At 44.7% G+C, this 25,448-nt stretch overlaps 1 protein-coding gene across 1 annotated transcript; it reads left to right on the top strand.

The window, feature by feature from the left end:
- The first annotated feature begins 24,066 nt into the window (after positions 1 to 24,066).
- LOC147986215 (uncharacterized) lies at positions 24,067 to 24,914 on the top strand. Its single transcript, XM_087540003.1, has 3 exons — positions 24,067 to 24,435; position 24,541; positions 24,655 to 24,914. Exons 1-3 carry the CDS (start codon positions 24,067 to 24,069, stop codon positions 24,912 to 24,914), a joined length of 630 nt encoding a protein of 209 aa, XP_087396129.1.
- The last annotated feature ends 534 nt before the right edge of the window (positions 24,915 to 25,448 follow it).

Genomic DNA, 25,448 nt, shown 5'->3' with positions numbered 1-25,448 from the left:
GCCGCACTGCTATGGATGTTGTGCAAAATGATGGTGGTATCCGGCCGGAGGTATGCAAGCCAATCTTCGTTGGCACCGACCCAGACCTATATATAAGACGATGGGCAGCGGAGAAATTACGGGATGGAAATGGAATAACTAAGTACTACATGATCAAACTTCATTACTGACCTGCTCATCGGACAAAATCCGACTACCTCTTAATGTCAGCAACTCTAGCGGAGTCAACGTGCAACCATGGCCAGGGAGCGGTGGACTGTTCGAAGGATTGTCCCATAGAAGAATCTTCTCCTCGAGGATGCATGGAAGACCAACAAGCATGGCCTATTTAAGCAGCGTCTTGAAAAAGTTGATGCAGGAAGCACCGAGTCTTGCGGCGGTGAGGACGTCGGAGCGGCGTGCGATTTCTCCGACAGGATCGTCATCCAAGGTCTCCCAGCCCCGACGAGGAGGAGAACCACCTGGCGAATCCATGGGAGCAGCGACGAACTGCCTTCTCTTCGGGGGGAGGGGAACTAGCGAGGAGGAGATAAGAGCGTAGTAACCGCAGGGCCTCGTCCCTTCCAACTGTAGATCGTTCCTCAGCGAAGGGGTGAGGCTATTATTTACTACCAGTACTCCCTGCGATTCTTTTTACTCTGCGCATAAGAGCAGACCCGAATACCAAGGCAGGGGCTCGCTGCATGCTTTCTGGACGGAAATACCCCTGGCGCATGGATGCGAGGAGTTAGCAGCTATAAATGCCCCATGCAGCCCGTTGGCTGTCCGCCCGCGTTCTCCTCTCTCTGCATGCTGCATGGATGTCTCCCTCTCTCTCACATGACTGCATGTGGTGGCGCTGGCCTATGAGAAGCTCGCGTGGAGATAGCAATCTTCTCTCAAGAAGAGATTTTTTTGAAAGAAAGGGATTATGGAACGTTATGGGATTGCATTATACTGTAAATAATAGCACTAGTAAGAAATTTTTGGCACTAGGTAGTAGTTTTTGGCGTGGATTAAGAAATTTTGGGTATCTTTTTGCCATTTTTTGTACACGCCAACTAGTGTTAAAAAACGTCTTACATTATGTGACGGAGGAGTACATACTCGTACTATAGTAGTACTAGTACTACTTTTCTCAACTAGTAGTGCGATGTACTGTACTTCTAGTCTAGTATAGTATAGTGCACCAGTTTTGAACTCTTGAATCTCAGGGCCAAGGAGCTACAGTTGGAAGTGGAGGGTACTACTGTTCTCTAGAACCATCGCTGTACTATCAATGCAGGGGAAGTACACATGCGTAGTGGCCTAGTGGGTACTCTCGGTACTCTATTCAGTCGCTCCTCTCACGTAGCTGGCCTACTCAACCGCTCCTCTCACGCACACACTAGCAGCCTGTTTATCAGCGACGGTTACCGCGGGGGCAGAACATTTGAGTTATTTGATACATCGAGACTAGGCTTTTCGCTTCCATTTGTGGAGGTGTAATGAATCTCGTCGAACTTTGTTAGTAGTTCCTTCTTTATGAATGAGATGAAGCAAAGCTTTTGCCTCCATTTAAAAAAACATAGCAAGAGGAATTTCTTTTATAGTAGAGCCGATAATGGAGTGAAGTCCATGCATGCAACGCCACAAGCTATAGAGTAGTACTAGAGCACTTTACGTACAGAGCCATATTGCACAGTTCCCAATGCCCCGCCAGGCTTTTCCGGCACCTCGGGCTTAATTAGGAGGCGCTAGTTTAAATATGCTACTAGCTGGAAGCTGCAAGCGAGGTGCGGCTAGGGCGAGCACGCGAGCCACGGGATGTTGGGAAGGAAAACCCGTTCACGTGGCTAGGTTGTCCAGTGCACCCAGATTGTGCGGCCGCACGTCCGTTTGACTTCAAAGCTCAAACTACCCATGTAAAATATTGGCTCGCAGCGAAGTGTAGTAGTACTATTTTAAAAAAAAGTCCATCGTGCGTTCAGCCGAGATCGAACCCAAAAAACGAGGTATACACTCCCGCGACCACTAGTATTACTCGTTGGAGTACAACGCAACCTAGAATCGCCTTTTGTCGCTAGTAATACGTACATTGTTCCTTACAAGAAACTCCTAAGAGCATGGTTAATAGTATAGCCAGCTGCTGGCTATAAGCCAGTGCCATGTCATCTACGGGCCATCTTATAGCCAACATGTAGTAGTAGTTTATTTCTTATAGCCCGCTGACTCGGCTCTATTGTACTTGCTCTAATAATGCAAGAAACCACTAAAATGCCAAGAAACTACTACCACTTGCATACGTGGCAGACTTAAGATAAGACTACCTTATCAACCATTGTACATGCTCTTACCAACAAAAATCCTCAAGTGACCTCCTACCTCCGGCCCATCCACCTAGTCATCCTCGGCCATGGGACGCAGCTACCGCTGCCAGCAGAAGGCGAGGTCAAAACCGCCAGCGGTGCGCAGCCCATGTTGCGGCAGTCCGGATGCCAGCTCCGTCCGCCGCTCGCGGCCGCTAGCTAGCCAAGATAGCTCCGTCCAGTTGCTTGTCTGCAAGGTTTGCTAGCTAGATTGGCAAGGCAGCGCGGCGGCTTGCTCGCTCGCGCCGCGCTAAGGCCAGCCATCTAGCTCGAGCGAAGGCCAGTGTGGCGGCTTGCTCGCTCGTGAGTCACGCTCGGGCCAGCCTACCAACACGTGTGGAGGCCAGCGCGGTGTCCGGCCCGTCCGGCGGAGCGGCGGCCAACTCGCTCATCACTGGCGCCACCGATGAACACACATCAGTACTGTTTGATGTAATGTTCGGGAAAAATAATGATTTGAGGGGGAATAACAGGATAGAAGGTCAGATGTGGGTCCCTCGTGTCAGCGGTCAAACAAAATGTGTTGGTTTAAGCTACCTCATCAGCACAAACATGTGGGCCAACCCTGTCATAAATGGGTTTAAACGAACCTAATCGATAGGAGTACTAGGTAGTTTTTGGCGTGGATTAAGAAATTTTGGGTATGTTTTTGCTATTTTTTGTACAATGGATTCCTCCTAGGGCTAGTTGAAAGTGGTAGTTTTTTGTTAAATACTCTACATATTGTAAGTAGGAGTGAAAGTTAAGCTTTGGAAGCCAATAAGCAAGGCTAGTTAAATAGTGCATATGTGTACATGATTGAAAGTAAATATCTACCATGAGTGACGAATATCTTGATGGAAAACTCGAAACTATGGAATACTAGGAAAAGAAATGCATGGTTGGAAATACTAGCAATGTTCATGTCCGTTGCAACGAATCATAATTAGAATAATACTTATTCACAAACTTGGTACAAAACACTCTAATTTTGATATACATATGTCACTAGAGATATATTATGTTTCAATTAGAATATATTCCTTGGGCTGTTTTGGTGAGGTCAGGGAGGGATGTGGTTGGTTTTAAGATACTAATTATGGATTTTTCTGCAAATTGGTAGACAAGTGGGATGTTGGTGAGAAAAGGCAACAACATACCTCACAATCGTTAGATGTAGATCTAATGGTCAGAAACGATGGATGGCAGACACACCAGCATCACCAACTTAGTCTTGTGTAGGAGTACTAGCAAGATCCGTGCATTGCACGGAACATCAAGATGCATTTTTTTATAAAACACTTGTTGTGATTGACCCTTGCGGGAGTAATCTCATTTGTAAAAACTAATGATATCACGAGAAATATGAGATAAGGTGAAGAGGAGTGGGGTGTGGTGGTGGTTGGTGGTCGAACTGAGCGGAGGCATGGGGATTGACGACGCCGGCAGCGGCCACCAGGCCAGTTTGTTCCAGAGGCTTCCTTTCTTAATTTCTCAACAATGAGGTTTGTTGGAGATAAGGATGAATGAGGGAAGGCCTTGTCTGCAAATGTGGAGAGGGGTGCGGGTATCTTTTAGTTTAATTTCCATCCGTCAGATATAGATCGGACGGTCTATATTGCAAGATGGCACACGTACCATCATCACCAACTCGGTTTTTTATAAGAGAAGAAATATAAGTATGGATATACAAACATATTATCGATACTTTCTTCCGTAAACTAGCATCTACATTCTATTCAACGCCTCGTCATGTGGGGCCTTAGCATAATGACTTCTCGACTGTGTAAAACAAAGATTTTCCCGTCGCCGACAAGGAGGGGGTCACGGCGGCGCGCTTTTTGGCTTGCTCTAGTCCTAGTAGTCATACTAGGTGGTCTAAGCACGTGTAGATTTATTCTTTTTCACGTCTCGTGTTCGCCGTACTACCACCACTGTTCATGAATAGACGGTAAGTTATTCATAGGGAAACCCTTGTTGAGCATGTTTGTGAGAGAGAGAGTGTGTGTGCGTGTGTGATATGTTAGAGACTGAGGCAATGATAACAGATTCTTTGTGTCTATGTGTGTGGAGGATAGAGAGAGACATGTACATGGGGCTTTGTGTTGTGTAACATGAAGACACATATACATAATTAGAGAGTGAGTGTGTGAGATACACATGCAGACATGAGGAGAGATGAGGATCCAGGTAAATGGGTGTTTGTGCGTGTCTGTGTGTTTGTGCACCCGTTTGTGTGTGAGAGGGAGAGAGTGTATGTGGAGTAGAGAGACCACTGATGATGTAAACCTAGTATAAGGGAAAGGGGGAATGGTGTGACATGTGTTGTAGCGAGATAGCACGGGTGCGGGCGGGGGGGAGCAAACTATTTGGAAGAGACATCGAGTGTGTGTGTGAGAGAGAGAGAGGGGTGTGAGAGCGAGAGAAAGAGAGGGCTAGCGATGGAGAGAGAGAGGAAGAGAGGGGGCGAGAGGGGTCGTTTGTGTCCATAAATGGCGTATAGATAGGGAGACAATGTTGATGTGGTCCGAAATTGGCCTATGAACGGAGACGCAAGGGAAGCGAGTCATCGCGTGTGTGATAGGGACCTCATGAGAGAGCTAGAATAGATGGTGTAGAGAACAATGTGTGAAATCGAGAACGATTATACATTAGGGAGCTATGCAAAGAGTCACGACATATATGTATACAGGGAAGGAGCTGGGGGCGGGTCCGCATGTGGGAGAGATAGAAAGAGGAGAGTGGTGCACAAGGAGACAAAGTGTGCTTGTTTGAAGTGGGGGTGGTGTGTGAGGTGAGTGCGCGAGAACCACATAACTAGGGAGATAGACGTTTAGGGGCGATGTTTTGTTTGTATGGGAAATATACACTCTACATAGTGCGTGTGCTTGGGTAAGAGAGATAGCGGGAGACCTAGAGAGTGAGGGAAGAGATGTGTGCATGCCCGAGAGACAAAGTGATAGAGACCTATGTTGGGTCCGGACTTTACAAGAGAGAGGGGTGTTAATGTGCTCGTGTGTTGGTGTTTTGGGGAGAGAACGACTTCTGTGTGTGTGTGGTGGTGGGGGGGGTTGACTTCAGATAAAGAGTGAGGTGTCTATATTTGAGGGACTTTAGCGTAATTGATATATTGTGCACTCATGGTTGATCAATTTGTTTCACAGTTTGTACTATGAGATAACGATACTTTTGAACATGTGTGATATACCTTGATGTACCAGTATTACAAACCTAAGATTGGAATTTTGGAATTCGACTCCATCATTAGCTTTTGTAATTCATTTAAACAGAGGTACATTTTTTAAGCTGAGATTTCGTGATTTCAAATTCATATATCAAACCTAGAGATATACACATACGGGCATGTTCAAACTTTATAATCATCCACTTCATTCATCCACATACACATTTTTGCTTTTGTCATCATATTTAGGATAAACACATTTGGAATTTCATTTGAATTGGACAGTATGATGGTATTTTCTTGTAGTAGCTCAATGATCCATATTTGAATTGAATGGACAATCTAAGTTTCAAGTTGGAGACATTGATTTTCAAAACTTGCCCATTTTTTCGTGCAAAACAAACAAATTGTCGGCCATGATATCATAGTCGGCCGTACGAGGGCAGAATACTTATAATTTAAGGCGCCAAAAGCTTTCAAACTTCCCGCTCACATCGAAATATCACGCGCCCGAAAGTTTAGCCCTGCGATATTCCTGTTTTACCCCTGCCACATGAACGGAAAAGGGCTGCTTTGGTAACTCCATTGTTTTCCCCTCTTTGCCCCCAACATTCTTCCCCAGAGCCCCTCCCCTTCCCCTCCCCGACCCCCCAACCACGGCAAGCCACCGAATCTAGTCCTCCGCCGCAGCGGTGGACCTCACACCCCGTCGGATCTACCTTCCGCACCTTGGAACCCCCAACTGCCAACTCACCACTTCACCGGAGCCTCTTCAGTGACTGGCTTGTCCACCGCTCCAGATCTCCTTGACCGCCATCATGGTCCACCGCACTGGATCTGCTTAACCGGCGCCCTCGTCCACCACAGCGTAGGCCCTTCACTGACTCCCACGTCCGCCCCTTCGCTGGCCCTTCATACAAGCCCTTGTCTGCCGCAACAGATCCGCCTCACTGAAAGCACTGTACAATGCGCCCAACGAAGCCTTCGTCCACTGCACCGGACCCGCTCCACGGATGCCATATTCAACTCCACCGGCCCTGCTTTGCCGATGCCGTAGCCTCATCAGGTTATTTCGATTTGTACTCCTTCAGTTTTTCTCTTTATCGTGCAACTGTTCACTTACCATAGATGAGCTTTCTTGTATGTCGACAGGCGCCGCAACCGTAGCACCGGAGCCACTTCAGCGACAGCGACAGCCGGCCCAAACTCAACCGCAACACGAGCACCATCGACGATCCTTAGCTATCTAGTATGACAACAATACCCATACGCCGCCGAGAATCAGGTACTATTATCCAACGGCCGACGCCTACATTCACTATCCTAGCATAAGCACCGCACCTTTGAATTTCTTCAGGGCATCATTCAGTTTTTTATGAGACGCGTTATTCTGCTTGCACCTGTAGGGCCATACTTCTGGCAGTGAACATGTTATGTGCTAAATTACATACCAGTGCACATATAGTTAATATGCTTTAGTTTTGTTCTGATGCCACCTGTTGGTTCCATCAGACTGCTTAATGTTCTCTATGCTTAATTACACATCAGCAAACTAGCATGTGGTTCCGCTGCTTTTTGTTTGTTTTACCCTACATTTTCTGATGCTAGCTATTACATCACTGCTCCGAGCCTCTGTTCATTACTTGTTTGTGTGTTCTTGATCTTCCCAAGTTGCATGACTAATTTGATGCTTCTATTAATTATGGAGCTGCCAATCCCATCAAGCAAAATATTTGTTCTTTTGGGGTTGGCACCTAGAACAAGCATAAAAATAGAGGGAAGCAGATATACTCCCTTCGATTCTATTTACTCTACGCATAACTCTTGACCCGCATACCAAGGAGAGCACTAGTTTAATTTCTCTGGACTAATTTGCCAATTAATTAGGGCAGAGGCGGATGGGGTGGGGCACAAATGGAAACCAGCGCTAGGAATCGGCAATGCGCAGACTAATACGAGAAAACTGAGAAAAAGTTATACGCAAAGTAAAAAGAATCAGAGGGAGTATTGTCGTGTATGGACACACCCTTCTTTCATTAGTTTAGATGAACCATTGATGATCAATTCGGACCAGTGCATGCGATTAAAATTAATTTTACCTAAATAGATGGTGCGGAATAAACTACAACAACTAGATTTGCAACCACGGGATGCTGACGATATCTTCAAAGAACATTGCAATAGCAGCTAGGCTTCACAGCAACAAATGGTAAGCCAGTGTGTTTTAGTACATGTGAAATGTAATGCGAGTGGGCTGCTTTCTTGGCTTGTGCCCTCAACGTGTAATCCTACCGAATTACAAATAGTTCAGTTATCTGCTTTGCTGTATTGCTTGATTCGAATGCTTATTTGTTGTTACACTATAGCTGAGTTGGCCAATATGTCAGCAGTACCTGCTGTACTATCGTAAAGAAATGCATGCCTATTTCATTTGAGTCCTTAACTTTTCCTCTCAACTTCATCACAAGACTGTCTTTGTAGTTTATATGAGGCCACACTGTTAAGTGCTTTCTCAGATTATTTCAACTGCTTAGATGCCTTGGCAACTTAAATATAGCGGTTGTACACTCCCTTTCAACTAGGGATGTCAACTGGGTCCGGTTTAATCCCGATTGAAGTCCACTAGTGGTATGATAGTTCAAAAGAGTTTTTGTTTTTTGAGGAAAATGAACTAGGGAGGTAGCAAAAACTAACTAGATGGGACTGGCGGATTTCGTTTATTTTCCACTTACATCCCTAGTTTCATCTTACCATTTTAATTTCTTTTCGGCTGATGCTGCTTCGAACCATTTAAATATAGTTTGCCATGCTCGGCAATAATTCGTCCGTCGTTTACCATGTAAGCTTACTGCCTGGATCATACGATAACTATCTCTTACTAATGTCCAGCGGAAACCTTTCAGGATGCCGTTCACACTAGGACACAATGTAAAACCCCAGAATCTATTTGTGGAAGCAGCGCGCCATCCATGTTACCAGATGGTAGCAGTTCAGAGGCAACGCCGCCGGAGAGCAGTCTGAGCACAAATATTATAGTGCTTGAGGCTCTACTAGAGGCACAAAGAGATGGTGTGGCTGCCATGAATGAGGTAATATTTATCTTGAGGCTGGAAATTATGGAATTAGCGGCACGCATTATGCAAGCAACCCAAGAATTGGAGGAAGTAAGAATGTTGCATTTGAAGACAGAGGAGGTCCTGCTGTTTCTGCTATCTAAAGCCCAAGATAATCCCGGTTCTTCTTTAGATACCAGTTGAAATTTTCATTAGATTATTGTACTTGCATGTTGTGTCTTGTCTCTGAACAGATTATGTTGCAAGACCCCCTATGTTGTCCATGTGTTGTAATGATCCGAATTTTTTAGGCGAGGTAATCCTCAGAACTTGTATGATTGACATAAGGTGAACTGTTTGTCGTGTGAGCATATTGTATTGGATGAAATAACTGTTTGACTCAGAGTGTATCCAACCTACTGAATTCGAAGATCACGACATTTCTAAATCATAATCATATATAAAGGTGGAATAAATCTTTGTTGCGGGTTTGAAGAAATAAATAACAAAACGTATAATTATCTGTGGATATTCGTAATCGAATACAAATTGGATTTGAATTTAGTTTGCCAGGTCCCAGGGAAAACGGGAATGCTAATTCTCCCAAGTTTTGAACAAAGCGGCTAAACACCCACTATAATTTGTGGGCTTCTCGACGCAAGTGTTTGCGAGATGGAAATTACTGTCTAACCCTGACACTTGACATCCTTAAAGACAGGATTTACACTGCTATCGATAGCGGTAGACTAGTGACTTCAATCAGACGTGACACGACGGCCTCTGAGCCCATTCAGACACGGTGGGCGCCAAGCGTGGGCGGCAAAACACATTTGATTCAAGCTCGTCCGAAAGACATGTGTCTCTTCCTCCATTTCCCCATTCATACAAGGTGGGCGGCAAAACAAACTCTCATCATCCGAAATCGAAGTAGGCTTATATTTTAAATAGGGGCAGATGTGTAACTTCCATCAGATGTGACACAACCGCCCTACCTGTCATCCCCGTTCATACACCGTGGGCGCCAACCGTGGGCGGCAAAACACCCTCTCCTCGCCCAAAATCGATGTAGGCTAATATTTTAAATAGGGGCAGATGTGTAACTTCCATCAGACGTGACACAACCGCCCTACCTGTCAGCCCCGTTCATACACCATGGGCGCCAACCGTGGGCAGCAAAACACTCTCTCCTCGCCCGAAATAGTTACCGGCAAATATTTGGGAGGTGCGAGATTACCGTCCTATCCCCAACCGACGCGATGTCCGAAATTTTAAATGGGGGATAAGTTCGTAACTTTCCCCCATTTCAGAGAAGCGCTTCCCAAAGTTTGAGATCCCCCCTCCCCTCCCTTCCATTTCCCCATTCATACACCGTCGGCGACACGACAACCTCCGCACTGCGGCCAGCCTCCTATGTCTTCCAACCCATCCTCCACCTTGCCGGAGCCGCTACCCCTACCCCGGTGTCCACTGCAAGAGATGGATGTCTCTCATCCACGGCGCTGGACCAGCATCCTTTCATCGCCTCCTCTCGCTTCATCGGCGCTGTCGTCCACCTTGCCATTGCCGCTCCTATGACCGCCTCGTCCGCGGCAACAGGATATATCCCCCGACCCGGCCGTCTGTGGTCTAAAGTCTTCTTCCCCGCCGCCAACAGCCATCGCAACCGCAGCACCCTCAACGTATCAGCATAGGCCTACACGGTGTCGCAAGAGAGGTGGTACTCTTCCATATGTGCTTAAGTTATTGATCTCACCCAGAAAATAGATCGTAATTTGTTTACTGTACTTTTCTTGTTCGTACCAAATCGTAGTGGCTAGTTGAAAGCAAACATTGGTTGCGAAGTAGCTTTGTCCGGTTTGCACCTTCAGATCCGCCATGGCACGGGCACTATACTCGTAAAGCTTATGGTTTCCCCCCTTTATATTCACTACCATCATCATAGGTGCTTCGTGTCATGCTAGCACTGCTCCTCAAGACCTCAACCCAAAGCTTACGTGTTGAAATACTAATCTGATATGATGCTCATATCACTAAAACGGAGAACGTTTAATTGGTCACCTAATGTTCCTATATTCGTTTCGAAAAGCATGTGCACCACCCACTGGTCCAGCTAGTTCCACTTTCCTGATTTTTCTCTTGATGCTTAGGGTTTTCCCCTTTTATCTACTCTACTATGATCTGCGTAGGTGCTTTCTGTCATACTAGCATTACTCCACCCTTCAAGCTAAACAACACAACACTCAGAATTCGAAAGCTTAGTTGTTCAAATATGATTGTGATATGATATTGATATTAGTTAACCGACACATTTAATTGGTTAGCTAAAGGTCCCACTTGAGTTTCCAAATGCATGTCGCGACATATAGAGAGACAGCATAATTGCATTTCTTTGTCACTTGTTGACCGTACTTTCTTGTCCATACCAAATCTTAGTTGTTATTTCAAAGAAAACATCGGTTTCTAACTACCCTTTGTGCGGTTTGCAGCTTCAGATCTGCCATTCCACTGCCACGGTCAACACTGTACTCATCATGCTTATGTTTTCCCCATTTTATGATGACCACAATCAGCCTACGTGGTTCGTGTCATAATAGCACTGCTCCACCCATCGAGCTAAACAAGCTTAGTTGTACAAATTCATATCTGATATTATTTCTGATATTAGTAAAACTGAGAGATGTTTAATTGGTTAGCTAAATGTTCCTACTTTAGTTTCGAAATGCATGTGAGCCACATATGGAGAGACCGGAAAGAATAGTATTTCTCTGTGCGCTCTTGTTCATCATGGGTGGCCAACCAACATTGTATTAAAAGACTTGTAATATCTTCAATCTGCTTGCTCTTCTGCTCTTCTTTAAGATGATACTCTTCTCTTGCGGCCGACTGGTCAGGTCGAGTTGTTCTCCCTTAGTATATTTTGAATCTGTCAGGTCAGGTCGACTTGTTCTTCTTTACTATATGTTGAAGCTATCATCTGTGAAGTGTCATCACTTATGGAGCAATCATATTTTGAGTAGTAGGCCACATTATATTAATGCACACAACAAATTACAGCATGCATGGCATCTTTTAAAAGAATTGCAGAGATAGCACAAAGGGGTTTATAGGGAGGCAGTATTGGATTAGAATCACTTCTGCATTACCAAGAAAATCTCACTTGTTTTTATGTTTTCATGCATGTCAGATATTGAACATTATCAAAATGAATGTGAGAATGGGTGCACGAGAGGAATATTGCGGAATGATCCACTGCCTAACAAACTTGGCATGGTGGAGGATGGCCTATCTTATTCAGCCATCAAGGTGCTTTCTCTAACTTTGCAAAGTTGTATTGGTCGCACATATTTTGCTTCTGACCTCTTGCATTACTTCTACTTTGTTACACCATCTGCTTAGTTTAAGCATCATATATGAGTATATGCCATACCTATCCATTTTCTGTACCTATTCCATGTGTTGTCACACTATGTTTTTCCAGTGAAATGTTGTTCTTTCGTAATAGGTGTCCAAAAGGAAGAGGGTGAGTGCAGGTCGTCAAGGAGTACAAACTAGGTATTTGGAAAAGGTAGTGATACCTGTTAAATCAGATAGATCAGCAGCCATAGAAAACACAGGCCCAATTGTACCACACTTTACCCCTACTCCAGTGGCCAAACCCATATTAGAACTGCTGGGAGCCCAGCGTCAGGTACTGTCTATGATATCAATTCAAAATTTGAACTCCTAAATTTCTTCTTGTGCCTTACCTTCTCTCTTGTATGAAAACTAATTTCAGATGAATCTCCTTGCTCAAAGGATCATACGATCTCAAAACAATAATGGGCTTTGCATTGCTGTTGTCAGTACCTCTCTCCCTTTTGCCTTGTAATGATGTACTTAATTAATTGCTATTTGATTATGTATCATAAGTCTGCACCCGAGCTTCATTATCCTCTGTTTCTTCCAATATTATTTGATCTATATTTACTCTTTGCAAAATGTAGAATAATGGTAACGCTTATAAAGAATTTTCTTTGGGGAATTTATTGAACTATCCTTCCATCAACATGGAGAAGGGCTTTGTCCAGCCCGTGTTAACATGTAATGTAAGTTCATCCTTCTCAAGCCTTCAAACTTTGTTCTAGTATAGATTTGGATAAGCATCATTTCCTCCACTGTTGTTTGCTTTGCTGTTTACATCTGATTGGATGTTTGCAACAACTACCAGTTTCAAATTGTAGTTGTAAAAACATGTTCCTTATGCAGAACAGATCCATTTATTTGCTTATATAATTGTGAAACCTATTACGTGTCTCCTTGTTTCTCTTTCAGACTCGTATCTCTTACGCCAGGAAAAACTTTAGGGAAGATAGTGAGCCAAACCATCTTGAGGACAGTGAGATGACCCCAAGGTCCTGTCTTGATGAAGACAGTGAGTTGAAGATACTCACCAGCAGGTGTGAGACAACCTCTATGCAGTCACTGCCTCAATTAGTTCGACTTCTTCAGTCTCAACTTAAAGCGGAAAGGCTTGCTTTAGCTCAGCTCCGAATTGAAGTCAAAGATGCAATGAAGATGTCAGAGGACTGCCGTGCACACCATCATGCCTTAAATCTAGTGTTGATGCATCTATCATTGAAACAACTGAGGTCTACTCAGCTTCTTCAGCTGTTTGGGGGGGTGACCTGGCCAGGCCTAGTGCCTTCTGAAGTGCTCTCAGTTTTGTATATTCTTTTGTCGGCGCGTTTATTTGCACTGGTGGCAAACTTTCATGCCCAGTGGATGTAATATGTGTGATAGCCGTGATAGCCTAGCGTAAGTTGCTTGCTTATTTATTTCATCGTTGTCTTGTTTATTTGTTTGCTTCTAGTCATTGCAGTTCTTTTTCCGCAGTTTGCTAGTGGCTGCAATAACCTATTTTTTAAAACTAGGCCACAATAACCATGGGCTAATATTTACTTTAGTGACACTGGGCCTCCTACGGTCCGTAGAAACAGTGGGCCTTCTGCGGGCCGTAGAAACAATGGGCCTTCTACGGGCCGTAGAAACAATGGGCCTTCTACGGGCCGTATCATCAATGTGCCTTATACGGGCAGTATGATCGATGGCCAAACATGGGCCAATACAGGCCGCATTATGGCCGTAAATGGGCTAGAGTTGGAATTGTCCGTTCATGGGCCGACCATAACAGGCCATCATTAATAGACCGTATTTGATGACGCTATGAAAATGGCCCAGCGTATTAATGGACCACAAATGGGCCAACTGTAACCACGGGCTGAATTTGGCCCACAAGCAGAAAATGACAGTAACAGGCCGTAAGTAAACGAATGCTGGAAATGAGCCCAAGAATAAATGGGCTCTGAGAAGGCCGAAAGATAACATGGGCTGGAAACGGCCCAACGGAATAATGGGCCGTTAATGGGTATAAAGTGATACACTGTTCATTATGGGCCAGTTTCACCATGGGCCGTTAATGGGTGTAAAGTGATACACTGTTCATTACGGGCCAGTTTCACCACGGGCCATTTATAGGCCAAGAGTTACATATGGCCTCATATGGGCTGAAAGACGTCATGGGCCATACATGGGCCAGAAGTGAAAACGGGCTGGAATCATATTGGGTGGACCAGATGACGCTACTGGGCCTAATTCGGATAGGGCGTAACGGGCCTTAGGTTAGCGGGCTGTAAATGGGCTATATGCGAACAGGCCGTTAACAGGCTTTACATGGGCCGGCCCGCCACCTTTTGACCAAGTCAAATGGGCCGGCCTTTTCACAGGAATGGGCCTCTGTTGGGTCGTGCCACGTGTCGACGTATCATAGGCGCCTATCTGACCCACTGACGAGCTGACACGTGTTTCGTCTAGCCAATAAGAATTTTACACGTGGAAATTTCCCATTGGTCGTGGCTATTAACGGGTTATCAGATCCAAAACCCGACCCGATAGCTTAACGGTGTTCCGTTACGGTGGATGCCACGTGTCGGTCACCCTTGACGAAAGCACTTTTGTGACGCACGATTTATCGTCATGGAAGTGGACACTTCCGTGATGATAATTTTGGTAATGTCATGGAACACTTCTACGACAGCACAGGTATGACTATCTTGATTCGGTCATAAATTTGTCATGGATTTACATCCATGACAAAAAACGCGACCTACTGTGACAAACACGTATCATCACGGAAGTGTATTTTTTTTGTAGTGAGTAACATACCGATGACAAAGGGAACAACGTATGTTGTTATGCGGTTTGACCGATAAAGATCTTCGTAGAATATGTAGGAGCCAATATGAGTATCTAGGTTCCGCTATTGGTTATTGACCGGAGGCGTGTCTCGGTCATGTCTACATAGTTCTCGAACCCGTAGGGTCCGCACGCTTAACGTTTTGGTGAAAGTTATATTATGAGTTTATATGTTTTGATGTACCAAAGGTTGTTCGGAGTCCCGGATGTGATCTCGGACATGACGAGGAGTCTCAAAATGGTCAAGACATGAAGATTGATATATTGGAAGCCTATGTTTGGATATCAGAAGTGTTCTGGGTGAAATTGGGATTTTACCGGAGTACCGGGAGGTTACCGGAACCCCCCGGGGACTTAATGGGCCTTAGTGGGCCTAGGTGGAAGAGAGGAGAGGCGGCTAGGGCTGGGCCGCGCGCCCTCCCCCCCAGTCCGAATAGGACAAGGAGAAGGGGGCGGCGCCCCCCCCCCTTCCTTCTTGTCCTCCACTCTTTCCCCCTCCCAAGTCCTAATCCAACTAGGAAACGGGGGAGTCCTACTCCCGGCGGGAGTAGGACTCCTCCTGGCGCGCCTCCTCCCTGGCTGGCCGCACCCCCCTTGCTCCTTTATATACAGAGTCAGGGGCACCCCATAGACACAACAATTGATCATTTGATCTTTTAGCCGTGTGCGGTGCCCCCCTCTACCATAGTCCACCTTGATATTGCTGTAGCGGTGCTTAGGCGAAGCCCTGCGTCGGTAGAACATCAACATCATCACCACGCCGTCATGCTGACAAAACTCTCCCTTAACACTCGGCTGGATCGAAGTTCGAGGGACGTCATTGAGCTGAACGTGTGCTGAACTCGGAGGTGCCGTACGTTCGGTACTTGATCGGTCGGATCGTGAAGACGTACGACTACATCAACCGCGCTGTGCTAACGCTTCTGCTTTCGGTCTACGAGGGTATGTGGACAACACTCTCTCCTCTCGTTGATGTGCATCACCATGATCTTGCGTGTGCGTAGGAATTTTTTTGAAATTACTACCTTCCCCAACAATAGCACGTAGTAGGTGACTATAACTTGCAATATCGGATCAAGAACACAAATATATTCATAAAAACATAATAGGTTCAGATCTGAAATCATGGTACTCGGGCCCTAGTGATAAGCATTAGGCATAGCAAAGTCATAGCAACATCAATCTTAGAACATAGTGTATACTAGGGATCAAACCCTAACAAAACTAACTCGATTACATGGTAAATCTCATCCAACCCATCACGGTCTAGCAAGCCTACAATGGAATTACTCACGCACAGCGGTGAGCATCATGAAATTGGTGATGGACGATGGTTGATGATGACGATGGCGATGGATTCCCCTCTCCAGAGTCCCGAACAGACTCAGAATCTGCCCTCCCGAGGAAGAACATGGCTTGGCGGCGGCTCTGTATCGTAAAAATAGATGAATCCTTCTCTAAGAATTTTTTCTCCCCGAAAGAGAATATATGGAGTTGAAGTTGAGGTCGGTAGAGGTCCAGGGGGCCCACAAGGTCGGAGGGCGCGCCCCCCACCCTTGTGGCTAAGGTGTGGGCCCCTGGTGTTGATTCCATCGCCAATATTTTTAGTAATTCAAAAAGTTATCTCCGTGAAGTTTTAGGTCATTCCGAGAACTTTTTATTCTGCACAAAAATAACACCATGTCAGTTCTGCTGAAAACATCATCAGTCTGGGTTAGTTCCATTCAAATCATGCGAGTTAGAGTCCAAAACAAGGGCAAAAATGTTTGGAAAAGTAGATACGTTGGAGACGTATCACTATGCAATTCTAACGGTGGATGAAATAAATGGAGGGATTTGAGGAGCTGGAGCTTTACTACCCTACAAGTGAAGGGGAGATTCATCTGGAAAATGCTTTAAGGACTAGCTGTCTATGGAGAAAGGAGTACATCAAACTTCCAAACTGGACTCTGCCTCCTCCTCCTCCGCCACCTCCGGCGCGTCAGCTGGATGAGGCCCCACAGCAGAGTCCTCTTCTGCCTCAGCTGTCTTCGGCGCGTCAACAGACTCCGCCTCCTCTGGCGCGTCAGCGCACTCCGCCTCCTCAGATGCGTCAGCAGACTCCACCGCCTCAGCAACGAAGGAAGAGAGACGTCGCCGCTCCGGCGGCTAGCAGTACCAGGGGCAGAAAGAAATTCAAATTTGGTCCAAGCCTCAAGGCTCCTGCAAAGTTACCATATGAGAGGACTGACGAGGAAAACGAGGACATCAGTGCTGCCGAAGTGCAGGCCCATTTTGAATGGAAACGTCCACCTCCGAAGGAAATAGTAGATCCGGTGAAAGCGAAGCGCACTCTGGATGCCCTTAAGCGACCACCATCGCCTCCGCCACAATCCAACTATGACCGTTGTATTGAAAGGACATATGATGAAGCGCGGCAGCCGAGAAGTACTACCAGAACTGCAAGATTAGAAGCAAAACGAAGAAGTGGGAAAACAATTCCCCAGCTCGGCTTACAGGAGAAGCAATCGTTCCCCCCGCTCAAGGTGTCTAGCGATATCGCTAATCATCTGGGGCTACTACCCGGTACCACTCTTGGTGATTACGCGGACGATGATGTATAGTTTGAAATGGATGAGGTAGTAGAGATATTTATATACGATCATGTGAAGCCTCTCCTGATATCAAGTAATCATTTTCTTTGCCTGGCAGGGTTTGGAAACCGGAATGGTTCCGGGTCTACAGAAGGAGCTGCGATTTACACACCCCAAAGTAAGTAGTACTATCTAGTTCCGCGCATCTCTCATTGATTCTAGTTTCATCAATAACATTTATCATGCTTGATTATCAGTTTGATTGAACTCTATTCTCGTAAAGTGCTTGTGGCAGGAAGGCGGCAATAATTTATGTGGATACTATGTTTGCGAGTTCATTCGCCACTCGACCTCTGAGCGGGGCTACTCTGACAAACAATATGAAGTACATAAACAATATCCAGAATTTTATTTTATTACCATCAATTGTGTTGAGTTTCATTCATATATATGTATTGACCCCTTTCTTTAAATTAGATCTGGCAGATGCGGAATGAACTCCTACCACATGACCGCATACGAGCAATTGAAGAGGAATTAGCGGGATTCTTTCTTGACCATGTCATACATGAAAAGGGAGAATACCATGTGGAAATTCAAATGGATTTTCGGTATATGATGTCAGGGATCGTATAGATGTTATATTGTATATATGTAGTAGCGCCGGATAGATATACGAAAACTTGTTGTTCGACCAAGCATGGAGAAAAAGAGGTCACTTCTCTCTATATATGTTCATGATCATGATGTTGTGTAATTAATGGTTCCTTCATTTGATTACTAGCTACCATTGAGTTCTCTCTATATGTAGTAGCTACCGTGGACCAAGAACGGAGAAAGAGATGTCACTTCTCTCTATATGTAGTAGCTATAACTAACACAATATGAAACACCTAAACCCTCCAAAACCCCTAAACCCCCTTTTAAAAAAAACCAGCGCCTGGGAGGTGCTGACGCGTGGCTACCTTTTAGTCCCGGCCGGTGTTACCAACCGGGACTAAAGGTCCTCCTCCCTGGGTGCCCCACAGCGGCCACGTGGAGCTCCTTTAGTCCCGGTTCGTAAGCAAACCAAGACTAAAGGTTTTGGGCATTAGTCCTGACAGTTCTGTCCCGGATCCAGAACCGGGACTAAAGGCCTTCTGGAACTGGGACTAGTACCTGATAACCCACAAGTATAGGGGATCGCAACAGTTTTCGAGGGTAGAGTATTCAACCCAAATTTATTGATTCGACACAAGGGGAGCAAAAGAATATTCTCAAGTATTAGTAGCTGAGTTGTCAATTCAACCACACCTGGAAACATAATATCTGCAGCAAAGTGTTTAGTAGCAAAGTAATATGATAGTAGTGGTGATGGTAGCAAAAGTAATATTTTTGGGTTTTGAAGTGATTGTAAAAGTAGCAACGGAAAAGTAAATAAGCGAAGAACAATATATGAAAAGATCATAGGCATTGGATCAGTGATGGATAATTATGTCGGATGTGATCGATCATGCAACAGTTATAACATAGGGTGACACAGAACTAGCTCCAGTTCATCAATGTAATGTACGCATGTATTCTGAATATAGTCATACGTGCTTATGGAAAAGAACTTGCATGGCATCTTTTGTCATACCCTCCCGTGGCAGCGGGGTCCTATTGGAAACTAAGGGATGTTAAGGCCTCCTTTTAATAGAGTACCGGACCAAAGCATTAACACATAGTGAATACATGAACTCCTCAAACTACGGTCGTCACCCGTAATGGTCCCGATTATTGTCACTTCGGGGTTAAAGGATCATAACACATAATAGGTGACTATAGACTTGCAAGATAGGATCAACAACTCACATATATTCATGAAAACATAATAGGTTCAGATCTAAAATCATGGCACTCGGGCCCTAGTGGCAAGCATTAAGCATAGCAAAGTCATAGCAACATCAATCTTAGAACATAGTGGATACTAGGGATCAAACCCTAACAAAACTAACTCGATTACATGATAAATCTCATCCAACCCATCACCGTCCAGCAAGCCTATGATAGAATTACTCGCGCACGGCGGTGAGCATCATGAAATTGGTGATGGAGGAAGGTTGATGATGACGATGGCGACGGATTCCCCTCTTCAGAGCCCCGAAAGGACTCCAGATCAGCCCTCCCGGGAGAGTTTAGGGCTTGGCGGCGGCTCCGTATCGTAAAACGCGATGAATCCTTTTCTCTGATTTTTTTTCTCCCCGAACACGAATATATGAAGTTGGAGTTGAGGTCGGTGGAGCATTAGGGGGGCCACGAGGTAGGGGGCGCGCCCAGGGGGGTAGGCGTGCCCCCACCCTCGTGGACAGGGTGTGGGCCCCCTGGCGTGGATTCTTCTTCCAGTATTTTTTATATATTCCAAAAATAATCTCCGTTGATTTTCAGGTCATTCCGAGAAATTTTATTTATGCAGAAAAATAACACCATGGCAATTTTGTGGAAAACAGCGTCAGTCCGGGTTAGTTCCGTTCAAATCATGCAAGTTAGAGTCCAAAACAAGGGCAAAAGTGTTTGGAAAAGTAGATACGACGGAGATGTATCAACTCCCCCAAGCTTAAACCTTTGCTTGTCCTCAAGCAATTCAGTTGATAAACTGAAAGTGATAAAGAAAAACTTTTACAAACTCTGTTTGCTCTTAATGTTGTAAATATGTAAAGCCTGCACTCAAGTTTTCAGCAAAGATTATGAGCTAACCATATTCACAATAACATTTAGGTCTCATGTTTACTCATATCAATGGCATAATCAGCTAGCGAGCAATAATAACAAATCTAGGATGACAACACTTTCTCAAAACAATCATGATATGATATAACAAGACGGTATCTCGCTAGCCCTTTCTGAGACCGCAGAACATAAATCCAGAGCACCTTTAAGGATCAAGGATTGACTAGACATTGTAATTCATGGTAAAAGAGATCCAGTCATAGTCATACTCAATGTAAACTAACAGTAATGGATGCAAATGACAGCGGTGCTCTCCAACTGGTGCTTTTTAATAAGAGGATGATAACTCAACATAAAAGTAAATGGATAGGCCCTTCGTAGAGGGAAGCAGGGATTTGTAGAGGTGCAAGAGCTCGGTTTTGAAATAGATATGAATAATATTTTGAGTGGTATACTTTCATTGTCAACATAACAACTGAGAGATCTCGACATCCTCCATGCTACACACATTATAGGAGGTTCCCAAGCAGAATGGTAAAGTTCATACTCCCCCACCACCAACAAGCATCAATCGATGGCTTGCCCGAAACAACGGGTGCCTCCAACTAACAACAATCCTGGGGGAGTTTTGTTTGCAATTATTTTGATTTGATTTGAGCATGGGACTGGGCATCCCGGTGACCATCCATTTTCTCGTGAATGAGGAGCGGAGTCCACTCCTCTTGAGAATAACCCGCCTAGCATGGAGCATACAGACAGCCCTAGTTGATACATGAGCTATTCGAGCATACAAAACAAAATGTTTATTTGAATGTTTAGAGTTTGGCAAATACAAATTTACTTGGAACGGCATGTAGATACCGTATATAGGTACGTATGATGGACTCATATTGAATAACTTTGGGGTTTATGGAATTGGATGCACAAGCAGTATTCCCGCTTAGTACAAGTGAAGGCTAGAAAAAGACTGGGAAGCGACCAGCTAGAGAGCGACAACAGTCATGAACATGCATTAAAATTAATCGACACCGAATGCAAGCATGAGTAGGATATAATTCACCATGAACATAAATATCGTAGAGACTATGTTGATTTTGTTTCAACTACATGCGTGAACATGCGCCAAGTCAAGCCGCTCGAATCGTCCAAAGGAGGATACCACCCTATCATAGCACATCGCAACCATTTAGCAAGTTGGCACGCAAGGTAAACCATTATAAACTCCTAACTAATTAAGCATGGCATAAGCAACTACAATCTCTAATTGTCATTGCAAATATGTTTCTTTCATAATAGGCTAAATCAGGAACGATGAACTAATCATGTTTACGAAAACAAGAGAGGTCGAGGTCATACCAGCTTTCCTCATCTTAATAAGTTCATCATATAATCATCATTATTGCCTTTCACTTGCACGACCGAACGGTGTGGATAACAATAATAGTGCACGTGCATTGGACTAAGCTGGAATCTGCAAGCATTCAATTCAAGAGAGAAGACAAGGTAATATGGGCTCTTTGTTAGATCAACAATAATGCATATGAGAGCCACTCAACACTTTAATCATGGTCTTCTTCTCTCGGCCCCCAAAGGAAAGAAAAGAAACAAAACTATTTACAAGGGAAAGCTCCCAACAAGCAAAAGAAGAACGAGAAATCTTTTGGGGTTTTCTTTTTAATTACTACTACTACAGGCATGGAAAGTAAACTAACTAAAAGCTACAAATATTTTTTTTGTTTTTTTCTTGAGGGTTTTCAAACACACATGAAGAAATCTTAAAAACAAAATAAACTAGCATGGATGAAACAATGAAAAAGTATGAGCACCGACAATTGGCATGAGTGTGTGAACATGAATGTAATGTCGGTGAGAGATGCATACTCCCCCAAGCTTAGGCTTTTGGCCTAATTTGGTCTATGCCCATGGATCAAAGTGGGCCTCTCTTGTGTAAGGAGGAGTGTCCTCTGGGTGCCACTGGTTGGCGATATCCTCCGGATCCCACTGGTAAACTGACTGTCGATAAGGGTCCAGGGGTGGTTCCGGCTCAGGCTTTGGAGCTGGTGTCACGCTCCAGTATGCATAAACTTCCTCCGTCAAAACAAGGTACTTGCCTAAAAATATGTGAAACAAAGAGGGAACAGGCAAGGTAATAGTCTCAAAGTTATTCTTACCAAAAATCAGTCTATAGTTAAGCATCTTTTTCTTATTCTTAACAATAAAAGCATGCGCTATCATGCTCTTATAATCTAGAAAAATATTAGGCAGCAACTTTTCCTCTTTCTCATAATGCCTAATAGGTATGTTAAAGTGTGCAGCAAGGCGCGAGGCAAAGATGCCTCCGAGGACGGGGCCCTTTGTACGGTTCAAATTTAACCATCTAGCAACAATAGCACCTAATCTGAAAGTAGCACTACTAGGGAAAAGCCTATACACAGAATCTTATCAGCAGCACGCTTTAAAATAAGGCGTTGCTGATAATTAGCAGTAGCGAGCTCAAGAATAACTCGTTGCTGAAATATATATAGCAGTAGCGCGCCAGCTGAAAGACGCGCTACTGCTATAATTCCCATGAGGTCGCCGCGAGGCTAGCTATAGCAGCAACGCGTTATAACAACGGGCGCTACTGCTACGTAGCATAGCAGCAGCGCATTTCGCCAATAAGCGCTACTGCTAAGTTTACTACAAAAATTTAGTCCCACCTTGCTCCGTGAAGAGAGTTTCTACCACCTTAAATATGTTACTTCTCAAACTTTGACAAGCACTTGGTCTTCATTGAACTCTATGTGTAGAATTTGTGGATCCCTAAACCAGTGAGGACTCATATTGACAAATCAGATTGTACACAAAAAGATCGTTGATGATCAATGTATTTTTGATACATTGAACTATAAGTCTATTTTTACATGCTGACACATAGCAGTAGTGCTTCTTTGTGGAAGGCACTGCTGCTAGGTAGTTTAGCAGTAGCGTCCTTCTCTATAGCGCGCTACTGCTAAGCCATTCCATCTCCCACCCCATCTCCTCTATCCGATCCACTCACAGTCACACACTCACTGGATCCCTCTCAATCCCCCGCGCCGGTCCTCCCCCGTCGCCCCTCCTCCCTCTGCGCCGCCGTCACCTCCTCCTCCTTGCTGGACTCGGTACCGGCATCCTCCTCCGTCCTCCCTCTCCACTCGCCGCTAGCCGGCCCCTCCTCGCTCTGCCTTCCTCCTCCATCCTCCCTCCACTGGCCGCCGGCCGGCCCCTCCTCGCTCCGCCTTCCTCCTCCGTCCTCCCTCCACTGGCCGCCGGCCGGCCCCTCCTCCTCCTTGCTGGACTCGGTACCGGCCTCCTCCTCTGTCCTCCCTACATTTTGATTTAGTTGATTTAGTAGGCTAGTTGATTTAGTTGATTTAGAACATTTTGATTTAGTTGATTTAGTAGGCTAGTTGATTTAGTTGATTTAGAACATTTTGATTTAGTTGATTTACTAGGCTAGTTCATTTAGTTGATTTAGTATGCACCATTTTCATTTAGTTGATTTAGAACATTTTCATTTAGTTGATTTAGAACATTTTAATTTAGTTGATTTAGTTACTTTTTGGCAAAATGTAGGTGGTACCTTGTCATCTAATATGTTACTAGATCTTAGGATTATAATTGTCCATCAAATTGCTTCTCGCGGAAGAACTAAAAATATCTCATGCTACTTTTTTTCTTTCCTGTGAAGTGGGTCATTAATCCTTTGCTCATATTGCTTTAGGAAAAATGGCGCCACCACCACCACCACTATGTCGACTGTGCAAGTCAAGGTGCGCCAGCAGCCTTGCAACTGGCAAGCTGTTCGGCATCTACTTCCAGCCGGGTTTTTGTCATGCGGTGGTAAGAAATTTGATGAAATGTAATAACTATTTTATTTTTAGTGTTGGCATTACTGCATTGTGTCATTTTGCTTATTTTACACAGATCGTCCCATGCAATGTGAGGTTGAAATTCAACAAGCTGACAGGAGACACTGTGACATTTGAGGCTCCTAGGGGCCATACACTATGGAGGTCGAGAAAGGACGCAATACGTCGCAGATTGGAGGAGATGGATGGGCCCGTTTCGTCGCTCGCATGCGTCTTACTGGTGGTGAGTTGATCAGCTTCTCCTTCAAAGCAGAAAGACCCAAGCTGGCTGTCATTTATCTCAACCTGGTGGAAGATGACGAAGATGACGAAGATGATGAAGATAATGAGGACCCACTCGATGAAGATGATGGGGACCCACTTCATGAAGCCATCATAGCTCAAAGAACAAGGCTGAGCGAGGAGGAGGTGTCCAACCTGTGGGACATAATTATGCCACATGCTGACTTTGTCGGGGTGCCATTCGTGACCCGCCTGACAAATACCATGGTTGATCGACATGATATGGTATGTTATACTTACAAATGCAAATTATCCGATGAAATACTTAGTGTACAGTCCAATGATATGGTATGTTGTGTGGAATCTAGTCGATGATATGTTTTAGTGTAGAGTTCGATCACATGCTTATTAGTGTAGAATCTAAGGAAACTATTAATAGTGTAGATAATCCATGTGTACTTATTTGCGAGGCTATTTATTAATTGAAATGTTTTTCTTATTCAGAAATTGGCAAAGACATATCTGTGAGTTATGGTATCGAGCCTGATGAAGAAGGCTCAGCTGGACTACGCCTTACTGCAAGGGGCTCCGTCACAACCTGTACTTACCACATGGACACGGAAGGTCACACACACTTAAACTCGGTTGGGTGGAAGAAATTCCTCGATGGCAAGAATCTTCGTGTTGGACAGGCCATCCTAATTACTATCAGGAACACCAACCGCCCAGGCTTGAGGATGATGATTGTCTTTGATATCATCTAGAACTACATATGTGTGTGTGGCTATATCATCTAGAACTACATATGATGATCGTCGTCGATATCATCTTGAACTACATATGATGATCGCCATAGATATGACCTTGTACTGCTTGAGGATGCATGTTGACTATGCATTAAATTGTTATCTAGTACTCCCCTCGTTCCAAATTACTCGTTGTGGTTTGAACTAAAACCACGACGAGTAATTTGGAACGAAGGGAGTACTACCTAGTAACGGTTTATGAATTTGATATCTACTAGCAGTACCTAGTATCTAGTATCTAAAAGGGAAACTGAAAGGGAAAGGGGTACGGGGGGGAAATTATGAAAGATATAGCAGTAGCGAGGGACTGTGAAATCGCTATAGCTAAGTAATAGTAGCGTGTTCATAAAAAGCGCTGCTGATATCGTCAACTGTAGTAGCGCGGGTAAGGACCGCGCTACTACTATAAGATAGCTATAGCGCCTTATTAGTAGGGCGGCCACCCGCGCTGCTGCTAGCCTCAAAACCCGCGCTACTACTAGGGTTTTCCCT

Source organism: Triticum urartu, chromosome 2A (genome assembly GCF_056163025.1).
Source record: "Triticum urartu cultivar PI428250 chromosome 2A, HENAU_Tu73, whole genome shotgun sequence".
Classification (NCBI taxonomy): domain Eukaryota; kingdom Viridiplantae; phylum Streptophyta; class Magnoliopsida; order Poales; family Poaceae; genus Triticum; species Triticum urartu.
The sequence above is the reverse complement of the archived record's forward strand: the minus strand, read 5'-3'. Positions and strand labels throughout refer to the sequence as shown.

Excerpts from the sequence above, each read along its gene's own strand:
- LOC147986215 (XM_087540003.1), top strand. The coding sequence starts at position 24,067 with ATGGAGGTCGAGAAAGGACGCAATACGTCGCAGATTGGAGGAGATGGA.